Consider the following 25,127-nt stretch of genomic DNA (forward strand, 5'->3'; position numbering starts at 1 on the left):
TACAGATGAGGAAACTGAGGTAGTATTAAGTGACTTACACAGGGTCACACTTAGTGCTAGTAAGTGTCTAAAGGCAGATTTGAACTCAACAAAATGAATCTTCTTGACTCTGATCCAGGTACCTTATCCATTGTACCACTAATTGCCTGGAAAAATATTAAATAGATTGAAAAGCCAGAATTTCACTTTTCTGGAAGTGAAATAGGAAAAAAAAATGCATGAGCACATAGAAACCAGAAGACCTAAAAATATTTCTGTGTGGATTGATGTGTTTAAAAGAAAAATCAATGTACGTAAGGTTCACCAATACATAAACCAACATTATTTCCAGATAATAAATACCTCTTGAAATTTGGATAAAGAAAATGATCTTAATTTTCTCACCATAACTCCAAACTTTTTACTAGAGCATTTCTATGACTACTTACAGTTCATTTTTCTGATTTCCTGATGCTAAAGGTAGTTTCTCTGACCCTCACAAACATCATAGAAATACTCTAATTTGTTAATTGTGAACAATAATGATTGCTTTGATCTTCTAAAATACTTTGTAACTATTCATTTGTTATTCTATCCTCCACAGAATAGGTATATTTTAACCATGCTTCCATAACATAACCATAACACACACAGAAGAAGGAAATTAGCTTTTCACATAGTTGATCAAGGAGAAGAATTCAAATAGGGCCTGGGTAGCCTTGCTTCCAGATTCTGCATTTAATCCCCAGCAACATGCATTTTGCCATCTTAATCTGGCTTGGGCTATTTTCTCTTCATGACAACTCATCGTGAATAGAATACATAACCTGCCACTGGGGTGCAACACTAATCTATTTGTATCTTAACTTTTTTTTTTTTTTTTTTTTAAGAATAGAGAAGAAACTAAAATTTTCATGGTTTATTTATAAGAATTATAGGAAGGAGGAAACTGACTTTCAACTGAAACTGAAGAGAATTATTTCATGCTAATATAAATTCAAGCAGGAGCTCCTATTTACAAAGGAGGAAACTGAGTCCCTATTGAGAGTTTAAGTGGCATGCCCACAGTCACACAACCAATTAGAAAGATAGAAATAAAATTCTGGCTCTCTGTATCTTATACAATGTTATCCTAGAAAAATAGCAAACATTTAACTTTAGCTTACATTTATTGATATGTTCTATGTTCCCTACTCTACTATATCTTCTTAATAACTTGAATGAGGAAATAGCAATGGGAACCCAGAGGGAAGGACAAAAATAAATGGCAATGTAAACTACTTGTGACAAATTCAAAGAGATAGAGGACCAATCATTTAAATTATACATAAAGATCCCTGTTGATCACGTATTGATTTAGAAATCCATATATTAACATCATCTCTGTTCTATTGTATTTTATTTATTTTTAAAAGAAATTTCCAATTGCATCTTAATGTAGTTTGGTCTGTACTTGGAGGACTTTGGGTCTATATGTTCAATACTTCTGGTCTAACAAAACCACAGAATTTCATGATTATGTAAGATGATGACTAGCTTATATAGCACACTATGGTCATTTTGGCATTTACTAAGCAATAACTTATTATTTTATAATTCAGAAGATGCATAGTTTCTTTCCTGTGAATATGCTTTCCAATGATGTAGATTGCAATTCTCCCTCCCCATGCCTCAGTTAATCATTTTCATGAGTTGTGAAAAAAAAACCAACTATTAACTTTAGCATTAATATATGTCCATTATCTAGCACAGTAACCAATTAAAACTAGTTAATGACTTTACATCTTAGGTTGTAAATTTATTTGTCTCTAAGTTCAATTTAGGAAGACTGAAAAGTGAGAAGCTTCTTATTGCTCAGCTTCTTTTCAGTCTTCCTCTATTCCAAACCACTTGGCAAATTAATGACATATTATTATTATTTATAATACATAAACCACATTATATAAATTTTTGTCATATTTCTTTTCTCCTCAACTGCTCCCTTTTTGCTATTACATTAAATCTAAACATCTCTTCCTGTCCTCATCCTATCAATATAACTAATTTTCATTATTCTTCAGAACCTTTTTCTCTAGTTAACTGTCCCTCTTCAATATCTTATACCTATGGAATGCTAAGCCTTGACTCTCTGTTCTTGCCCTAGCTTCCCTTTGCCCTAACCCCTACCATATTTACAGACATAATTTAACATTTGATTAACAGACAGTAATTTAACATCAACTTAACAAAGAAGTCCTAATCCAAAACTACTGTTTCCTATTGTGCAATGTGTCTCAATCTTGGTTCTTAAACTAGATTGTAAACACAAGGTTAATATATTTTTGTGTCTTCCATATAGTGTACATTGTGTTAAACCCATCATAGATACTCAATAAATGTGCTGATAGATTGAATGTTCTCTTACATTATGTCCCTTTGCTTAAAAAAAAAACTGGCAAACTAAAAACTTCAGTTAGTTAACAGTAAGTACTGACTATGTGCTAGATATGTTCTATGCTAAGCACTACATCAAGCCACATCTTGCCATCTATGATCTTTTATTGGTCTGTCTGTCACAGGTTACTAGTTTATATGTCACAAATCACATAGGTTATGGGGTTTAGATTAGAATTTTACTGATGAAGAATCTGAGATCTAAAGAAAAAGGAGTAACTTACCAGAAGCTTATCCAGGTAGTAAGCTGCAGAGTTACCCAACCTTTTGTTTAATTCCTATTCATTTAAAGCATTCATTCTAATCAATCTAGTTTCTTCATTGTTTCCAAATACATCATACTCATTCTTACCTCTCTCAATGAATACCATTCTGCTATTTCTTGGAGAATGATTCCTTCCACAATTACCTGAACTCACAAAAATATTTCTTTTCTATTTTTATTTTCTATTTCTATTTCATTTCTATTCTGCCCAGTGCAATCTAGCATTTGCTAATACATTGTCTGGTATTGGAAGCTAGCTGTTGGACTGTCTTGTATCCTCAATGAGATTTTAAGTCATTGTGCTGAGTATTTATGTGCTTGTGACTCTTATGGTATTGTGATTCTAAGTGAAAATTTAAAAGTCCAGTTTTGCACATCATATAAATTTTGACCAATACAAAAGAAACTTTATTTGACCACAACAAATAAACAGAAATTGCCTAATTTAATTTCTTAACAGATCATTTAAATGCTATCTGATTTATGAGGTGGGATACTTATACTGATAGATAGCTAGGTAGCACATGGATAGAATACCAAGGCCTAGAGTCAGTAATTCAAATTTGATTTCAGATACTGTTTCACCCTGAACAGGTCACTTAACCAATTTTATTCCAGGTCCTTAGCTGTAAAATGAGCTGGAGAAAGAAACAGCAAACTATTCCAGTATCTTTGCCAAGAAAATCCCAAATGGGGTCATGAAGAGTCGGACACAATTGAAAGAACTAAACTGACAACAACACTGATATTGAATGTATAATATTTCTCTCTCAGGAGTTTTTTTATAGGTGATTAACTATATAATGATAACCTAGAATTCTAGCACAATGATTGTACAGTGAAGTAGGTTGATAATCAGTTGAATAACCAAACTCAAGGAGTGGTGATTAAGAGACTGATGTTGACTGAAGGGAGGTCTCCACTGTAGTGCCAAAGGCCTCTGTCATTGGCACTATTCCAAAAAGTGTTTTTATTGGTGGCTTAGATAGAAGCATAATTGGCATGTTCATCAAATTTGAAGTTGATCATGAGCTGAGAAGATATTTAATATCAAGATTGAGATCTAAAAAGTTATTAAACTGTAATCATACATTGAATTATTAAGATGTAATTTAATAGGAATAAATGTTAAAGTCTTATACTTTCATTCAAGGAAATCAATCTCCCAGGTATAAGTAGGAGAAAAAATGATTAGCTAACATTATTAAAATTATAATAATAGCTAGTATTCATTAAGTATGTGTAGTCACCATGTTAGCTGCTTTACAAAAATGATTTCATTTTCATTTTCATAACAACCCTGGGAGAATGGGTACTATTACTATGCTATTTAATGATGAGAAACAAAGGGAAAACAGGTTAAGTTACTTCCCCAAAGTTATACAGCAATGTTAAGTGTCTGAGGCCCCAGGCCATTGTACCACCAAGCAGCACCCCCTTTTTTTGTAAAAAAAAAAAGGGAGATTTGGGGGTGAGTGGAATAAAAGTTCAGAATAAGTCAACAGTATGAAAAAGTAATTCAATCATTGGCTACTTTAACAGAAGCTAAGTATCATGGGAGGTGGTCAACCTTCTATTGTCCACTTTGGTGTGACCCAAGTCAAGACAATAAGTACTTACAATGTGCTAGGCACCATCTTAAGGGCTGGAAAAAGCATTGACATATTTACTTCTAAGTCCCAAGTTTGAGGGACGACCTGATAAACTGAAAAATACCTCAAGGAGAAAAACCAGTATAGTGGGGAACTTGAAATCATGTGATGAGATACAGGTTTAGTATAGTAGAAGACAAGAGAATTTGAGAACTGTATTTAAATATCTGAAGGACTTTCATGGGAAAGAAGAATTATATTTGTTCTTCCTGGTTCCAAAAGAGAGAACGAGGACTGATGAGGAAAAGTTATAAAGAGGCAGACTTTAGTTTGACATGAAACAAACTTCCAATAAAGCAGAAATGTCCGAAAGGAAAACAGTTTTCTTTGCAAGATGAGTTCCCCACTACTGGAAGTTGTTCAGATGGAGAATGGATGACTATTAGGTCATGGGTAGTACAAAGTATGTTTTATGCTTTGGGTATGAAATGAACTTCTGAGATCTCTTCTGACTTTAAGATTCTCTGATTCTAACAAAGGAATATTATTTGGAAGAGGCTGTAGGTATTAAAAAAAACCCAGCCAAATATTGCTTATGCATGATTATCTGTAACATGAAGAAAAGATGGTCTCTGAATCCCATTTGAAGTTATAATTTCAATTCCTTCTCCCCTTTTAATGTTTTACTAGAGCTGGCATGGAAGCATTGTGTCTTGTATTTCAAGAAGGACCAATGCCAATAAAACCATAAGTCCTACAAAATATCAAAGTTGAGTATTCCACTTTAACTGTAGCTATGCTTTTAAACAACAAATCTGAAAATGTTTTTCAATGATTTAGATAAAGGCATACATGGCATACCCATCAAGTTGGAATGGCACAAAAAGTTAACATATGGGATCACTGATGCAGGACCCAAAAAAAGATCTCACTCAGGCTAGAACCTTACAGAATAAATGTAACACCTTATGCTTGAGTTTCAAAAAATCAGCTTCTCAAATACAAGATGCCGGTGGCAAGACTAGCTATCAGTTTATCTGAAAACTATCTGGGATCTTTAGAGGGTTGCAAGCTCAGATGGCAGCCAAAAAAGCAATGCCACTGAAACAAATACAGTGTCCAAGACAAGGTGACAATCCCAATGTACCCTATCCTGGTCAAACTGCATTGGAGTAATATGAGCAATACTAGGTACCGTGCTTAAAAGAGGATGCTGATGAACAGGAAAACTAAAAAAGAGGCAACCATAATAGTGCAGCAGGGCCTTGAGATCATGTCACTTAAGGCTGAGTTAAAGGAATTGGAGTTCTTTTGCTTAGAGAGAAGAAAAGACTTTAGAAGGACAAGATAGTTGTCTGTATATAATTGAAGGGTTGTGATGTGAAAAACGGATCAGATTTGAACAACAGATGGAAATAGCAGAGATACTTAATTGTCTCTTAATGTAAAGAAATTCCTGACAAATACTGTTAGCCAAAAGTGGAATAGGCTGCCTTGGGAAGTAGTAGAGTCCTCCCTTAAAGCAAAAGCTAGATAACCAATTCTTAGCGATGTCATAGAGAGAAATTTCAATAAGGTATGGGCTAGACCAGATTGACTCTGAGGTTTCTTTCAACTCTGAGATTCTGTGATTCTAAAATCAGAATGTATTCTTGCCCATATCCTCTTCTCACAGATCCTCAGAATCATCATCACTCTCCCCAGGGCTTGAATAGCAAATCAAAGTCAGCTTATAAGCAATGAACACTGCAGAATTCATGCTTAGTTCTCATGAAGGAGGGAGGCTTTGTTTAATTCTGCCTTGTGAAACAGCAAAATGGCTAGTCAGGTTTTGGTCCCAGAATCCCAGAATTTCCTAGAATCCTAGATTCACTATGTGCCAGTGAATAAGCATCTACAAAGCAGAAATGACATAGTATGATTTTCTGATGCTTGCCAGAATCTTCAGGGGAAAATGTCTACCCTGTTTTGACTTTTTGAATGGTAAAGCACATTTCCCTTAATTTTTTTCTAAGAGAAAAAGAGCAAAATACTAAAAGAAAATCTCTAAACTGCATACCAAAATATCTAAAAATTCACAAAACTTCCTTTAAAGATGGTCAACAATGAGACACCTGCCAAAATGCCCAGAAGTGACTGAGGGTCTCAAACTTGCAGATGTTGAGGAGGAGGAGATATGAAGTTGCTACAGTCACCAAAAGCTGATAAGAAGATATTCGAAGTTTTTACAGCTTTTAGGAGCTGCAACATGCTCTGACATCTGTTTCCAGCAGCCGTCGCAATTGAAGATGGAAGATCCCAATATTTCCAAGTAACAGTGGTCTTAAGCAAAATATGATTATGCCTTTTGAGACCTCAGAGATAGTCCTAGATTCATCCTGGAGAAGCAATCAGACACCAAGCACCTGGAGTATGGTTCAGGGATTGCTGATAAAGAACAATATCACTAGTCAAGGCTGAAACCATGCAAAGTACTCATGTTCCAAGTCATCCTAATCCTTGATATCACCTTCCATCCATGAAAGTTATCTTCAGCATTCCATTCAGGGCTCTTCTCTCTGCCTGCTAAGTTAATGTAGCACTAGTGAGCTATCTAAATGGCTTATCCCTCCTAAGTTATGTATTTACATTTTGAACAAATCTCTAAGGCAAAATGCTTTAATGCCAAGAATGACAAAAATTGTGAGAATTTCAGGGTCTGTGGCAAATCAGGGATAGAAACTTTTTGGTTCCCATTGCCAATTTGGAGTATTTTATCCTTGCAGTATTATCAGGATTATCCTGGAAAAGTCTTATACTAGAAGAAAAGGATTTCCTTCCATTGTTTTTTGCAATGTCCGTGTATTTTAAAATCAGCCAGAGTCAGGAATTCAGATTAAGGAAAAAATCTTCAATCTTTATTCTTAGTAGAGGTGAAGGAGGATCAGAGGTAAAGGGGGATCATGATAGCAATGTGTGCAGCCCTGACAACAGTCTCTCCCCGCCTCTTTTCCTGTCCCTCTGCCTCCACCCACCAAAATCGTCATTTCCCATACAACACATCAGGACTTGCACAAAGAGTGGGCGGGGCTATTCTTTCTCCAAGCATATATATTAATAGAGTATGGTCCAATTACTATTTAGCCTCATGTGCTTGGGACCTCAGTGCATCAACTTGAGCTTCAGCCCATTACAGTTTTTGGACACCAGAAAATAGGAGTGAAGAGTAATGCCTTCGGGGTCCCTGGATTTCAGGGGGTCCATGAATTTGGATGTGGGAAAAAATGCCCAGAACTACTTCAAGAGTAGCCTTTAGATATACTTTAGGTCACATATGATCTCAGCCTTCTTTTCCTGAGAATATGATCTTCAATATAACTGGTTTTTTTTGGTAAAACCTATATATCTTATTTTATGCATTTTAAACACATTTCTGAGAATAGGATCTATAGGCTTCAACAGACTTCTAAAGAGTCCATGACAAAAAAGATTACTAATACCTGTACTACGGAATTCAGAAGTTCTACAAAGATTTAACATATGTGGGGGAAAAAGTGGATGGTTGTATGGCTTGCTTTCTAATGTGTTACCTTCTATCATTGCTCTGGGGGCTATTTAATGACATGAGTTTTCAGAAGTATTTTTTCTTTGCTCTCCTGAGACAACTTAACCTGATTTAATCAATAGCAGCATTGCTCATTCAGAAGGGAAGATTTTTCATTTGCAATCTAATGCTTTGTTGGTCTGGGGCTTCCAAGCAAGGTAGGAATGACCAAATTATACTTGTTATAGTGCCATGCTCGATAAGTGCCTGATGAAGAGTGTGATATGTGCTGTTTAGATGCTCAAAAATGGCACCCAATAGTCTGTAGAAGTTGTTGGACTTGTGTACTTAAGCAAGAATGATTTTTAAAACCTCCTTTGAACTTGAATTGGTGAACCTACTCCTCTCCTTACCCTTCAACTCAATTTAAAGAAGAGCAAAATGTGAAAAAAAGAAGTAATTTTGTTTGTATGAAAATGAGAATATTAGAGCCCAAAGGGAATTTTATAAATCTTCACATTCAAGTGCTTCATTTTTATATTGGATGACATTAGGATTACAGGTGACTTGCCCAAAGATACATATCTAATTAGTTTGGCATTACCAGGAGTAAAACTTAAGTTTCATGATTTCTAATCATGATCTGTCCAGTATACAGTGCCTTTATTTGACAATTGTGCTAAAATTGTGGTCTGGGCCAGATAGCTTTTATAATATCCATTCCACTTTGAAAAATGTCTTGGGACATATACTCCAGATCTAACAACCCAAATGGATAGTATGCTTTCTAATATACAGAACATTTTGGGCCACTTATCTTGCCTATTATAGATTCCAATCAGATCCACAACCTTTTTTCAAAGTCTGACCAAAATTTTGTCTTTCAGGGACTCCCTACGTCCTTCTTTGAGACAAATGATAACCTAAACCCAAAGGGAATATAACCCAGGAAAAACTCATGGTCATCAAAAGTAGCTTTACAATTCTCTAAACACATCTGTGCCATACTAATCCTAAATTCTCTTCAATTCTTTTATTACATTTGCTTTTTCATCTGAAGGTCTGCTGTGACTTCACTAGGCTTGAAGACAAGTCTAAGAGGGTCTCAACAGGTTCCTAGCTCTTGAAATTTTCAAACTTTAGCCAAATAATTTAAAGGTAATCTAGTCAACTAGAAAGAGCAGGAAGCACTTAGAAGCAAATAATCTATCAAAAAGTATAAGATAATAAAATATATAGAGAATTAACTCTAATTTATAAAAAATCAAGCCATTCTCCAATTGAAAAATGGTCAAAGGATATGAACAGACAATTCTCAGATGAAGAAATTGAAACTATTTCTAGTCATATGAAAAGATGCTCCAAGTCATTATTAATCAGAGAAATGCAAATTAAGACAACTCTAATATACCACTACACACCTGTCAGATTGGCTAAGATGACAGGAAAAAATAATGATGATTGTTGGAGGGGATGTGGGAAAACTGGGACATTGATTCATTGTTGGTGGAGTTGTGAACGAATCCAACCATTTTGGAGAGTAGTTTGGAACTATGCTCAAAAGTTATCAAACTGTGCATACCCTTTGATCCAGCAGTGTTACTACTGGGATTATATCCCAAAGAGATTATAAAGAAGGAAAGGGACCTGTATGTGCACGAATGTTTGTGGCAGCCCTTTTGTAGTGGCTAGAAACTGGAAACTGAATGGATGTCCATCAGTTGGAGAATGGCTGAATAAATTGTGGTATATGAAAATTATGGAATATTACTGTTCTGTAAGAAATGACCAACAGGATGATTTCAGAAAGGCCTGGAGAGACTTACACGAACTGATGCTGAGTGAAATGAGCAGGACCAGGAGATCATTATATACTTCAACAACAATACTAGATGATGACCAGTTCTGATGGATCAGGCCATCCTCAGCAACGAGATCAACCAAATCATTTCTAATGGAGCAGTAATGAACTGAACTAGCTATACCCAGAAAAAGAACTCTGGGAGATGACTAAAACCATTACATTGAATTCCCAATCCCTATATTTATGCACACCTGCATTTTTGATTTCCTTCACAAGCTAATTGTACAATAATTCAGAGTCTGATTCTTTTTGTACAGCAAAATAATGTTTTGGTCATGTATACTTATTGTGTATATAAGTTATATTTTAATATATTTAACATCTACTGGTCATCCTGCCATTTAGGGAGGGGTGGGGGTAAGAGGTGAAAAATTGGAACAAGAGGTTTGGCAATTGTTAATGCTGTAAAGTTACCCATGTATATATCCTGTAAATAAAAGGCTATTAAATTAAAAAAAAAAGTATAAGATAAGTCAGATTCATGCAGTGAAATTTAAAATGAAATGATCTTGGAATAAAAAAAGTTATGCTAATTTCAACAGGATCTCCCCCTCTCCAACCATTTGGCTTAAATGTTAGACAGCATTCCTACAATTCAAAAGTTGATCAATAACATCAGTGGAAAAATATACTACCCAAGTCTGACTTATGGAACACATTGGTATAAATATAAAACCTGAAACAGCATCCAATATAATCTTATTTCTTCATAAATAAATTCCACATAAGCAATCACTAAGTAGGGAAGAAGGAAACAAACATTTATTAGATGCCTACTATGTGCCAGGCATTGTGCTAAGTGCTTTACAATTATTATCTCATTTTAAAAAATGTATGGTTTATGAGTTTAATTGGCTTTATCTAGTTAAGTGATTAACTTAATAGGTGACACATAGCATGATGATGATAAAGTCCTGATATTGTCCCCTGGGTAGATGAATTAGTTTTATATGAAAAATAGTGACTATATGCTTAGCCCACAACCAGGTATCTCCCAAGTGTGTATCTTCCAGTGTCAAGGGAAAGTGAATATGGATACATAAGGAGATAACCGTACTTTTTTCTGTCCTACCAAGAAAATGAGTTGGTAGCAGTATTCTCATATTCAAGCACATATTGTAGAGAAATATACTCATAAATTAAGAATCAACTCAGTTGAAGTTAAATGGTGAAACAATACACTCAAGAGGTAGGTAGGAAATATAAGGGCACAGTTCCTTCATCACAGTAGGTACACATGAACATTTGCTCAATGGAATTGAAAATAACCAGCAAGAAATGAAACCCCTGAAATGAGTTTCAGGTCAAAGAATCAAAGAATCCTGAAGAATCAGTTGGCCATATACAATGTTAATAAAACAGAGGCAGCAGCTATTTAAAAAAATATTGAACTTTATGTGCTGCCTAATATATAACTGGGGTTTGGGAGAACTCTAAGAATCATCTTGTGGGTCCCCTGGCAAAAGTAAAAAGAGTGCACATACTCTTTTAGAGTAGTACCTGAAATCCTTTATGATTTAATCTAAATTTGTTTGATCTTATCCCATCCTTGGTAGATAAGAGAATACTGTTTTTTATTATTTACAATGCTGTAACTTCATATATTTGTATAATAAAATCAAAACATGACAGAATTCAAAAGAATGACCTTTAATCTGCATAAAAATTTACTAATTAACCTTCTGGGCTCTAATTAGTATTATTACTTTGTTAAACCCCTGGTTTTCCAAATTGATAATGCATTCTCTCCATGATACTCTGTAAGAAAAATCTGTGCCCAGTTGGTGAATTCACAGACTCAGTACTCTACCTTATGTTGAACATAATGGAACCTAAAAGGTACCTAATGGCTTCTAACTGTTGATATGTGTAAGGATCATGTTCACTTGAAGGAAGATATAATAAGTAGGATTCTTTTTCTCCTTTAGTGAAACAGCTGACTCATTCAATCAACGGCTCACGGGAACACCTAGATCCTTTCTTTCCAAACTCACACAAAGCCAGTTACTTTTGAATTGTTGCCAATGTTCCCTGATTTTAAGCAGACCTGATGGAAAAGTACAGATTTACCCAGCTGATCAATTAGAAGGTTATTATTTGGTTTACATTAAAATTCACCATAGGATTCCTTTATAGATCGAGCTCTTCAGCACATTTTAAATGATTTATAATTATAGAAACTCATTGTCCATGTGACTTTTCAAGGAATGTGCCTATTATATAAAGTAACAGTCACCTGTACTAATGATGTCTTTCCTTTTGAGTTGTTCTCCTTTGTACTTGGCTTCTATTAAATTTTCCTCTGCTGGTCTCTCACCATTTCTTTGACTTATTAAGAGCATTTAAAATTCCAAGGCTATCCTTCAAAATATAGCCAACCCTCATTCATCAACTGAGTGATCAAACATAGTAAACATGCTTTTCTTCCTTCCTGTACCTACTCCATATTCCTTATGCTGGATTTACAGGGCTCATTTTTACAATCTTGGTACTAAAGAGAAAGAGAACTGTAGAATGTATATGTAATTGGACCAACATACCTAGGTATACCTCTATGAGCATAATAATATTTTACAGTCTTAGAACTAGGTAGGATAATTTTCATTATTTAGCCTCCTATGTCAATTGGAATCGAGAATATAATTCATTTATGTAGATGACCTATTGAGACACTGTCCTAAAAGTAATAATGACTGAATCATTTAAGATCTGGTTGTGTTCAAGTACTTTGACTTTATCTTCTTGTTTGGGCTGGAGGGTGGGGGAGGAAGGAGAGTGGATTCATCTGTGAATATGGGATAACTCCAAATATGATCAACATGGTCTAGCCTGAAGAATAAGAAAGCATTTACTTTTGAGTAAGTGCACTGATGAAACCTTTTTTTTCCCCAAGGGGAAGGCTGCCCATGAATATGGACTGGTACTTAGCAGCTACTTAATAAATGCTCACTGATTGACTGATTCTCTAAAAATTGCATTTTCCTTTTCTGACCATTTCTTTTAAACAAAGTTATTTTGCCTATCATTTCCCAGACTAGCACCTATCCCATTGCCTTAGAATTTTGTTCTAGAATTGATTGTAGATATTTCTGTATAAGATATTCTTAATTTGATGTTCACAACCTTTGTTTTTGACATGTTGATAATGCAGTTCAATATAATTTTTCCTTTCTAATTTTATGCATTTAAAATATTATTTAGAGAAAGGATTTGTAGTTTTCACCTAACTGCAAAAAAATAAAAGTCCATAACACAAAGAACTGAGAATTTCTTTCATAAAATACTGTCATTTGCTAGGGAAAATGTCCTAATTTCACACTCATTTCTAAACAACCTCCTCTAATGCCTTATCATGGCATTGAGGACACTTAAGATTTCCAAAGACAGAGCCAATGGAATGAAGGCTTGGAGAGATTGGAAATAAGCTGTTAAGACTTCATATCCAGTGAGGAAACACACTGCACTATGTTATCCACAGACCAGCTGAGGGAGATACCATGATCACAAGACTGGTGGCAGAGTCATCACTTTTTTTTTTTTTAAGATAATACCAGTTTATAAAGGCAGTCTACCAACTCGTGCACTGTTGGAAGGAACAGCTCTCCACTGAATAAAATCAGGGATTCTCTGAAGTGCTGAAGCATAAACCCATGCCCACAACAACAAAAAGCACAGTAGTGTAGGAAAAGTGAAAAGGAACTTGGGTTTGGAAGAGAACTGAATTTGAATCCTGCCTTTGCTACTTACTTATATGAATTTGAACAAGTCTCATGACCTTGAGCCTAGAGTAAAGAAGATTTGAATTTACATCCAATATTAGATATATTCTAGCTGTATGACTTTAATCAGGTTACTTAACCTCTACTTACCCTAGTTAATGCAACTGTAAAATGAGAGTAGTAACAGACTCTTGCTCAGTGGCTCAATAGATAGAGTCCTGGTCATGGAGTCAGGATCTGAGTTCAAATATGACCTCAGATACTTATTAGCTACATGATTCTGGGTATGTCAATACCTCTTTTTTGCCTTAGTTTCCCCAATTGTGAAATAAGGATAACAGTAGTTCCTTCCTTCCAGGGTTGTTGTGAGGATCAGATAATAATTCTTAATATTATTTTTAATATTAATAACAATTCTTAAAAATTGGCACACTCTAAGTGCTTTATAAATTGTAGCTATGATGCTATTGATACTGCTGATCTTTACTGACCTCCATTTCAACTAAAAAATAAGAGAATTGGTCTAGATCAGGGATTCTTAATCTAGAATCCATGAATTCTTAAAAATCTGGTGACTATATTTCAATAGAATTGGTTTCCTTTGTACTTTTATATATTTTATGAATCTAAAAACATTATTTTGAGGAGGGATCCAAAGGCTACACCATATGACCAAAGTGGTCCAAGACACAAAAAGATTAAGAACCCCAGCTTAAATGATCTCTATAAACCCTTATACCTATGCATCCTATAGTACTAAAATGCCTTTCAATTAACTCAGGAATATTTCTTAATTAATCAGTCTTATACTGCTGATATATATATATATTTGAAGCTCAGCTTTACTACCTGTGAAATTGGGGTAATGAAATTGACCTCACAGAATTGTAGAGAGGATCAAGTTGAGATAGTACATGTAAAGGCATGTGCAAACTTAAAGTGCTAAATTAATATCATCTATTATCAAAATTATCAACAGCATGAATTTAAAGCCAAATGTGAAATTATGTATTCAGGCAATTTATTTGATGATAGTTTTTTTTTTTAATTTACAATGCATGCCAATGTTTTGTCTATAAAATTCTGTATACCTGTTTTAAGTCAGAAGTATCTACAACCTTAAAATATCTACTTTCAGTGAAATCTTATAAAAATTAACTAATAAAAATTAATGGGAAGTACTACATAAAGTGCTATAGAAATACTACATAATAAATAGTTTTAATGAAATTAGTGCTAAAAAATATACAGGACATAAAATTGGATATTATCATTTTTTCTAGATGCCAAATCAAACCCTAAGTGACAAAAATAAAAATATCTAGAGTGTGTCATGCAAAATGTTACCATTCTCTATGCTAGAAAAAAATTGGAACTTGGGCCCTTTGAGTTAGAAGAAGGAATTCTTCTAACAGCTTCAAAGATATCAAACTTGAGAAACATTTATAGAACTCCATCATTTCCATAACAGAAGGAGTATTGCCATTGGAGAGAGAAGTTTACTCTACAAGTTGACCCTTATACCATGAGTCAGTGGTTCTCAAACTTTTGTTTTCAGTATCTTTATCCAATTAAAAATTATTGAGGATCTCTCCAAAGTGTTTTTGTTTATCTGGATTATATTTATAAACATTTATCATATTGGAAATAAAAATTATTTTTGAATTTGTAGACCCTCTAAAAGGGTTTCAGAGATCCCCAGGATTCTCTAGACCATACTTTGAGAACCACTGCCATGAGTCAACTAAACAGAAAAACATTGTGTTAGAGAAAGAGACTCAAAGAAATAGGCAGTATGATATGATGGGAAGGGGTCATCCTTGATGTCAATAGAATTTAGGTTCAAGACTTGCATTTGAAAATTACTAGCTTTTGATCATGGGGCACGTCACATAACCTTTTCATGTATCAATCAATTCCCTAAAACTTGTTGAACTCAACCAGTAGAAAGAAGTTTCCCCACTGGGAGTTCCCTTAACTGAAACATGAGGGGTTCAGATTTGAGAGGTGGGGTTATGAAAGAAAAGTAAATCTAATCCTGATTCCAGCCTCTGATTCAACATAGAAATTAATCCTAATTAAAGATTAACAATTCTGCCTCATGTATCTAATGTATTGTGGAAGATTGTGTATTTAACACCCCTCTCACAGAGTACAGTTCATGCCATAGGAAGGCCAGTTAAAGGAACTAGAGGATATTTAGCTGGGAGAAAACATTACAATTGTCTTCATAAAAATCTGAAGATTGTTATGTGGGAGAAGGTTAGATTTATTCTTTTTGGTCCTTCGAGCCAGAATGAGGATGAACAGGTGAATGTTACAAAGAGGCCATCTTAAGCTTGTAAAGTCAGTAAAACTGACTATCAGAGCTATCTCAGAGCACAATAGGTTGTTTCAGGAGGTAGTAATTCCCCTCACTTGAAGTCTTCAAGCAAATTCTATTGATCACTTGTGCACTTTGTAGAAAGGGTTCTTTTAAAGGTATGCTTTGGACTTGATGGCCACTGAGGTCCCTTTCAGCTGGAAAATTCTGTTATTTTGTGAATCATCCTGGAATCACTCGGGTCTTTATTTTCCTGGGAAGGGTAAGTATATTTTCATGTGAGGTGGGAAGTTTGGTGGGTAAAGTAGTATAAGAAATGAGAGAGTTAGGAGAGGTTTTACATAGTTATCATAGTGGCTAAGCTATTGGAAGACTTACTATGTTCCTGGGAAAGCTACTTCAACTCTTTTGACCTCATATTTCTTATTTGAAGAAGTGGGAAAATTATTAGGGTTATTGTGAGGATCAAAAGTGACTTTATAATATTATATAAATATTAGATGACAATGACATTTAGTGACCAATCTCTATTCCGACTTTCATAAGAACACAGTAACTCAGTCTAATAAATAACTATGGATTCTTTGGCTCACTTCTAACTGTGCTATTATGTAAATGATTCATCAATTTTCTCACAGCTTATATTTAGAAAATGGCCAGAGCCATATGGTTTCTGTGCATGTTGCACAACCTTAATGTCAGATGGAGTAAAACACCTTGTAGAAAATTATCCTGAGTGGATGTGCTACTGCCACAATTGCTAATCATGGTAAAATGTGACACACATAGCACATGATGGGAAACCATCATGATTAATATTTTTCTAGTTTCTGTATAGTTCTACTTGGGCAGCTAGGTGGAATAATGAATATAGCACTGGGCCTGACGTCAAGAAGACTCATCTTTCTGAGTTTAAATCTGACCTCTGACACTTCCTAGCTGCATGAGTCAAGGCAAGTCATTTATCACTGTTTGCCTCAGTTTCCTCATACATAAAATAAGCTGAAGAAAGAAATGGCAAACCACTCCAGTATCCCTGCCAAGAAAACCCTAAATGGGGTCTTGAAGAGTTGAATGCAACTAAAGAACAACAGAGTTCTACTTGGGGGAAAAAATGCAGTCCTTCAGAGGGCTGAGATTCTTTTTCACAATACTAAATTGTTCTTTTGTTATCCATTACACTGATAAGGAATCTTTCTAAAATAAATACAACACATATTAATTTGGTGGGATAGTTTGTTAGATAGTTTGGAAATTAATTATATGATGGAAAACCCTTCTTTCATTCTCTGAGTAAGAGGATATATCAATGAAACTGTACAATGAAGTTTTCTCCCCCCTACAAATCTAAGCAAGAGTAAGTCTTTGCCATGAAAAAGAACTTAATGAGATAATTTTGTCCTACATTTTAAAAATTAACAAATTGGAAAACTTTTATTGAAAATTTAGGAATATATCATTCTGCTCTATACTGGAGACAACCATTGAGGAATTTGAACTGCAAGCAGCTCTCTTAATAAACTTAGAAATTAGTTATGCATCAAGCAACAATCCACAAATATGACTATCTCAATAACAAAAATCATCTTGGAAAGGCAGAAATCAGTGAAGACGTCTCTGAGAAAGATGAACTGAACTTTCATCACAATGAAAATGTCTTGCACTAACCATTTCAGGAAAGTATTAACACAAAGAGAAGTGCCTTAAAACCCCACAACTCTTCCCGTTCTCACTTTTAATTATGAGAAGCATGTGAATGACATTTATTTACCCAAATGATTCTTGGTGAGTTGGGAATTAAAGGGGAAGAAAACAAATGCTGCTTATTAGTCAGAGAGCTTTAAAAAAAGCATCACATAAACTAGGCTCTAACATGCTATCAGGGTTAAAACCAAAATAACCAACAAAAGAAACTTACACGTCATTGATGTGGGAGCTGAATGTTCTATGCCAAAGAAGGGGGGAAAAATCTCAATTGAAAATACAAAATCATATTGACTTAAATAAGGAGGACTACAGGTAGAAAGACCCCTGACATTGATATGGTTCATAGACTGTTCATCAGTCCTCTTAAAGGGTCTTATTCAATTATCAATCTGAGTAGCTATTTCCTAAAACACAAAATGCTGCTGGGAAAGTTTAAAAGGCATTACATATGGGGATGAATTGAAATATTCTTTCTCCACCTGTCTCCCTCCTGCCTCTCCAAATACTTTATTCCACTGTTATAATTTCTTCCCAGTCTAGAGTCAGAAAGATCTAAGTTTGAATGTGGCCTACTAGCTATATAACTTTGGCAAGCTCCCTAACTTCCATTTCTTTCAGTTTCCCCATCTGTAAAATGGGGATAATAATAGCACCAATCTTGTAGGGTTGTTGGGAGGACCTAATGAGACACCCATTGTAAAGCACTTAGGCCAGAACCAGGCATAGAGAAAATACTATATAGATGTTAGCTCTTATTTTTATCTTTTCTACAGTAGAACGACTGGCTCAAAAACTTTCTAAAGAATCACACTCAAAGAACATAACAGAAAAACATCCTTACCAAGATCATGTGGCCAGTAGAGATGTCCATGTTGGACTGCACTGGTTCTTCAGACCAGGAAGAAGTACTGCTCCGAGCAGAGGGACTAGGAATGGGTCCATCACTGAACTGTGATGAAACACTATTGATACGCGAAGTGTGCAGTGGCTCTGGGCGATCAGATGTCTTGACAGCCATGCGCTGACGGCATAGCTCCTAGAACATGAGAAGAGAAAAGAAAAGTACAATCAGGAATGAATGGCAATCACTAAGAGGGAAGATCTATTATTGTGCCAGGGTGAGGAGCAAAACATCTTCCTGATTCTCCTAACTTCTCCTTGGCTCTACTCATAATTCTGGAGCCTTGAAGGTTTAGAGAGATTATCTCCCATCGAATTATCAGACTGTCTGTCATGGGGGGTTGGTGGTAGTACAGAAAGCATAAAAAAGTAGTCTGAATTATAGAGAGGAGTTAGGGAGTGAAATTATCATGTTCTGAAAACCAAATAATACTCAGTATGTGTGTCATTGAATTATGTATATATATGCATATATATATGTGTATATGTAGGTATACAGATATATACACACATTTATATGTATATATATATATATATTTATGTATTAGATAAGTGGATCAATCACTGCATCATCCAGCCATTTCAGCAAAAAAAAAGTAATCAAAAGAATAATGTTTTCTGTAGTGATGCAACAGACCAATAGATGCTATATTTCTTTTCATTAAAATAACAACACAAAGGATTAGATATAGTGAACAAAAAGTGAAACATTTTATACATGCCAAAACACCTAAAAAAAAAAGAGAGACTAAACTCAAAAAAACCAAGGAAAGATAAAAGAAAGTAACCCCAAACTTTCTCCCCTAAAAGAGAATGTGCCAAATGGGAACATTTCAGTGGCAGTACAAAGAAAAATTCTCAATAGTTATTGCCTAAGATAATGGTAAAGTATTTAAGCAATCAGCCAGATACATTGAATTTCCAGGTTTTAAAAATCTCAATATAATTGTCAAATGGATTGCATAGGAGCCTAGATTTAGGAGTGGGAGGACCTTAGTGATCACAGTAAATCTGATCATTTTATCTATTAGAGAAGAGGGGAAATGCCAGAAGTCCTGAGTTAAAATGTCTCTGCCACTGAGCCTGCTTAATACAGGCTCAAATGATCCCAAAATGTCTCTGTAGCACAGTGTGACTAATCATTATGCATTTTTTGAATATATTAGATTAACTGCTGATTACTTATCTTTTAGGGAGTTTCTGGAAAGCTATTTGCCTCTGGCTAACATATGATTGTATCTCAAGTATTCAAAACTACTCAGGAGCTAGAGTGTTCTTTTTAGAATCAAGAAGACCCAAATTTCAAAATTCTGCCTCAGACACTAACTGTGTGCCCCTGAGTAAGAGACTTAACATTTCTTTGCCTCAGTTTTCTCATCTGCAGAATGGGGAAATAATAATGTGTACTTCCATAGGGTTGTTGTGAAGATAAAATGAGTTCATATTTGTAAAATGCTTTGTATACTTCAAAGCACCAAGTACACGCTAGCTATTGTTGCTGTTATTAAGATAGGAGAAACTCTCTCTTGTCCAGTGAAAACAACTGCAATCCAATAATCAGCAAAGTAAAACATAAAATGAAGAAAAACTTTAAAAATAATTTGAAAATGTAATATTTTAAAATGCATTCATTCAAAAGGAAATCATTTCAAGAACTGATTCATCCATCTTCCCCTTCTCCTTTCTGATCTTGGTGGCAGTGGATCCTGGCATCCAAGGGGAGGTCATATCATCATCCTGAATCTGCCCTGAGACATCTATCAAAAGACTACTCAGCACCCCAAGGCAACAGCCAAAGATCACAAAACACTTCCATGTTTCCCTCTTCCCTTTCCCTGCCATTAAAGACCTTTGTGGTGCCAGCTGACACTTTAAAAAAATCTTCTCTTTAGGCACAGTTCTCTGTGTGAGATACATATATGCCGCTGAATTTTCCTTCTGCACTTGTTCATTAGTAAGCACTTCTCCACCTAGGTTCTTTGCAAAGGGGCCTCTCTCCCTCTGTTGCTTGGATCCTGCATGAATTCTGAGTCCTCCAGTTAAAGCAAATGGTGGTGAAGGAGATTGTTGTGGGCTCAGGGGAGTAGGAAGACAAAAGATGGAAACAGGCGAACTTAAAAAAAAAATCTCGCTGTGAAGGAAAAGATCTTTAATAAAAGGGCAAAAGAAAGAGAAAATCAGATGAAACCTAGCACTTTCATTTCACCCATATATTTTCAAGTGCTTATTGCCTTCCAGATCATTTAAAGATGACGATTTTATTTCCAATTTGACACGTACAAGTTCTCCCTGAATCTGACAAAATTCGTTGATAATTTTAATAAGGTAGAACTGAATGACAGTAGCAACCTGCCTAAATATAGCACCTCATTTTTTTTTCACATCACATGGAATGTTGTGTGAATGGAGTGGAGGTGAGGGATGCCCAAGAAAAGGGTTCTACTATGCCTGCAACTTGATACGTCCAATCTAGAAATGGACAATCCAACAAGTGCTAATTATCGCCATTGATAATAAAAAAAAGGGGGGTCAAGGAAGTAGAAAAGAAATCACAGGATGTGTTGAAAAATGAGCTGCTCTGAGGAGAAAGGAGTAGAGTTTCTTGAAGTTTTTTTTTTCCAATCTCATTTTCAATCAACCTCTGACTTGTGAATCTGCAGGTGAGGTAGAAAAATTGGAACAGAGCTAGGTAGCATAGTGGATAGAGTATTGGGCCTGAAGTTAAGAAGACTCATTGGGGCAGCTAGTTGGTGCAATGGATAGATCACCAGCCTTGAAGTCAGGAGGACCTGAGTTTAGATTTGGTCTCACATACTTAATACTGCCTTAGCTGAATGATCTGGACAAGTCACTTAATCCCAATTGCCTCAGGAAAAAAAAAAGACTCATCTTTGTGAGTTCAAATCTGACCTCAGATACTTACTAGGTGTATCACTTAATCCTGTTTGCCTCAGTTTCCCTATCTGTAAAATGAGCTGGAGAAGAGAATGATAAACCATTCCAGTATCTCTGCCAAGAAAATACCAAATGGGGTCACAAAGAATCAGACACAACTGAAAACATATTACTCATGCAGATATAATTTCTTTTTTAAATCTCAGGATCAGAGACTCTCAGAGACCATCTAGTGTATTCCCTTATCTTACAGATGAAGAAACTATGTCTAAGAGCTAAAATGGTTTGAACAAGGTCAAATAGCAAATTAGTGGTAAAGCTAGTTACTAGAATAGCAGGTGTCTGACTAGTAAAGATAGTTTCATTTGAAGTTAGAGGGCATAGGACACAGTTTACTCATTAGTGAAATAAAGAGAATGGAACAAAAGACTTTAAGATCCCTTCTAGCTCTCAATATATGATTCTATGATTTGGACCCTATTATACTATAATAAGGAGAAAGGAGAGAAGGGAGGATGAAAGAAAGGGGGAAAGAACAAAGGAGGGATAGAAGAAAGCAGGGAAGGAGGGAGAGAAAAAAAGGAAGGAGGAAAAGAAGAAGAGAAAAAGGGAAGGAGGAAAAGAAAGAAGAAAGGGAAGGAATAAGGGAGGGAAAGAAGAAAGGAAACAGAATCAAAGAAAGAGGGAGGAAAAGAGGGAAATGAAAAAGAAGGGAGGAGGGAGAGAGGTAAAGAAAAGAAAAGAAGGGCAAAAGGAGAGAGACAGGGAAGAAAGGAGGGAAAGGAAGAAGAAAACAATGGAGAAAAATATTGACAGGCTACAAAAAGCATCTACCCATTATATCTAATATTTACTTCATTAATCAGAAGGTAGCTAGTGGAGACAGCAGCTAGGAGCTAGGATCATATGGTTTCAAAATCAGAAGGATTGGGGGGGGGGAAAGCATAAATGGTAAATCCCTTAAAAACCTACTAGGAAATAGAAACAAATTTTTAAGGGTCTTTTGTTAGAGAAAGACTTCGCTGCTTTTATGAATTCCCCCTTGAGTATCCTATTCCTGAATTATAACCTATGCTTGAATTACATATTTATAGATATACCTATATATATATATGTATTTGTATAGACATACACATATATGTATATATGTATGTTATATATATATTTTTTATCATTCTTCATATATGAAAACTACCCTGCTAATGTTGTTTCTTATATATAAGATGAAGGGAAATATTTAAGATCCACAATCCCCTTAACATGGATGACCTATATAACCTGTCCCTGGTTATGGCTTGAAGGGTCTTTTGCCATTTAGAGGTCTTTTGACATTAAAGAGTTCTCATCAGACCAGTCTAACAATTGGAGGTGTTTTCCAGTCATCAATGAAAAAGTTACAATGCTTTAACTATGCTTCTCTGAAAGTCAACCTTGCTGCAGTATGATCGACTGTACAGTCAGTCATCCAGTGAAATCCTGAGCTCTTCTGCCATGACACCATTCTATCACTGCTATCATCTTTAGAAAGAATTCTGAATTAGTAAACAACAGATTAAGGTTTGGATTGGGCTATGCCTCTTATTAGTTTTTGATTGTGGGTAAGGCAATGCAAACTCCATATTTTAATGTGGCCACATAAAGCACCCCATAATTTAACTCCAATCTACCCTTTTCAGATGAATGCCAAATCTTTTCCCCTCAATCATTCTCTTTTCCAGTGAAATTATCCTATTTGTGGTTCTCTATACTAGACTTTCCATCTCCTGTGACCATCCTTTTGCTTAGGTTATACCCCCATTTGGAAAATTCTCTCTCTTTTCTACTGCCTCTTGAAATTTCTATCCCCTTTCAAAGTTCAGTTCAAGTAACACCTCCTAGATGAGCTTTTCAAAGTCTTCTACATATATTATTGCTTTTGATCCTTACAAAAATGTTTTTTTTATTTTTGTTATTTATTTTGTTATTAATCATCTCCATTTAAAAGATAAAGAAACTGAAACTGAAAGATTAAATAACTTAGGTAGGAATACAAATATTGCAAATATCTGAAATGGGATTTGAATCCACCTTTTACTGACCACTTCATCTACTCCCCTACAAAACTGTGAAGACAAACAAGATCAGCTAGGGAATCCAGGAAAATACACTCTAAGATTTTTTTTAAAGAACATTACTTGTCAGAATAATGGCATTTATTGGGGATATCGTGTATATAATTCTTGATCTAAAACATAGTTAAAGCTTCTATCTTTAGTAATGTATACTGCAATGCTATAGCTATTTAACTGTCTAAGAGCTATATCTACCTCTGGATTCAGGTGGTTTAAATTATTCCAGCAGGGACTTAGACATACAAGTGGCACTACCTTTGGGGATAAAAATCAATGAGCTGTGGTAGATTGTCCTGACCCTATCATTCATCCACATATATATTTCTGCCAAGCATTAAATATACACCTCTTAGCACCATGTACTTCCAGATGCACATCTCTCCTCCTTGGGAAACCTGTGCCTATTTTCTACATATGAAGCCAAAGTTTTATACCCTGCCTCCCCCGTTTCCATTTCCTCCCATTTCCATGTCCAGAGGATGTTTTGTAACCATAGGAAAAATCATACCTCAAAGAAGGAGGCAGCATTAAAGAACAAGGAGGTCACATGTTTGTAAGCCCCCAAACCTTCTAAGAAATAACATTACATATTCCTCTTCAGAAGTTCTCTAAGCAATGAGTTTCTAATTTACCATGAATAAAATTGTTATTAATAGGGCCAACAGCTACTGGTCCATTTCTCTGAACTTTGAGGACCTTTATTTCAAAATAAAAACATGATAATAATATATAATACTTATACTATTTTATAACAATACTTTCTAGCTATTATTCAATTTAATCTTCACAACAACCTTGGGAGAAAGCAGAGTCCAAGTATTATAATTTGTTATCCCTTTGAAAATGAAGAAACTAAGGTTGAGAGAGAAATTGCCTTGCTCAATGTCACATGACTCTCATGTAGGAGAGCCAGAACCCAAAGCCAGATCTCTGGACTCCTAAAACATGGTTATTTTATTTTTTCCCCCCATCATAGCACAGCTGGCGTCTAAAAGATTAGATACCAAAACTGGAGATTTCTGGCATGGTTAGTTGCCACGGGCTTGCCAGGGTCAAGGACACAGACTTAATGGTCTCTCAAAGTTTTTTTTCAAACTTCATGATTCTGTGAATACATTTTGATAGCACTTTTTCCAGATGTGAGCCCCCAGTCACTGGACAAATCCCTGCTCCTCTCTGACAGAAGATGATTTCTCAATAAGAAGCCTCTTTTATTTCTTTTTTTTCCCCCTGTAAAGCTGCAAAAGCATTGCCTACTGTTTAATCATGGCACCATCTTTATGTACAGTCGGTGTGTTTGTCATTCTTCATTCTAAAAGTATCATCTATACCTTAAAAAAAGCAATTGCAGCACATACAGTGATAAATGAAGGCATGATCTGGCTGACCCTTTAGGCTATGATCTAATAGATGGGTTGGGCATAAACATTTATTTAAAATGTAATTTGAAGTTTACGACATTATTCCCCATTACATGGGAATTGCTATCAGACTGAGGCACTTCCTCTGTTTTTATTGCCCTACATTTATTATCAAACTTATGTGAAGGGCACATGCAGTATATTATAGAAAACTAATATCAGCATGACACACACAAATACTATAGCTATGATAAATATTTTATAAATAATGCCCAGTTAAGTGAGTTTAAAGCATAGAGTTATGGTCATCTATGGAGATCTTTTTTATTTAAGCATTAGATAATTGATAAATAAACTTAACTAAGTAACTTAACAATATAAGCATGCTGGGAAGGAACCCTGAGACCAACCCAATTATATTTTGAAACTTTCTTAATTTATAATCCTGGCAGGGA

The 25,127-nt window shown here is 35.2% G+C and overlaps 1 protein-coding gene across 1 annotated transcript in view; it reads right to left on the reverse strand.

Moving 5' to 3' along the window:
- PTPRN2 (protein tyrosine phosphatase receptor type N2) overlaps positions 1–25,127 on the reverse strand; it is a 1,447,381-nt gene that overhangs the window by 123,845 nt on the left and 1,298,409 nt on the right. Inside the window, exon 14 of the mRNA XM_031937732.1 lies at positions 18,247–18,441. Coding sequence (XP_031793592.1) covers positions 18,247–18,441 — 195 coding nt within the window. The remainder of the gene's footprint in view (positions 1–18,246; positions 18,442–25,127) is intronic.

This window comes from Sarcophilus harrisii, chromosome 5, assembly GCF_902635505.1.
Source record: "Sarcophilus harrisii chromosome 5, mSarHar1.11, whole genome shotgun sequence".
NCBI lineage: Eukaryota > Metazoa > Chordata > Mammalia > Dasyuromorphia > Dasyuridae > Sarcophilus > Sarcophilus harrisii.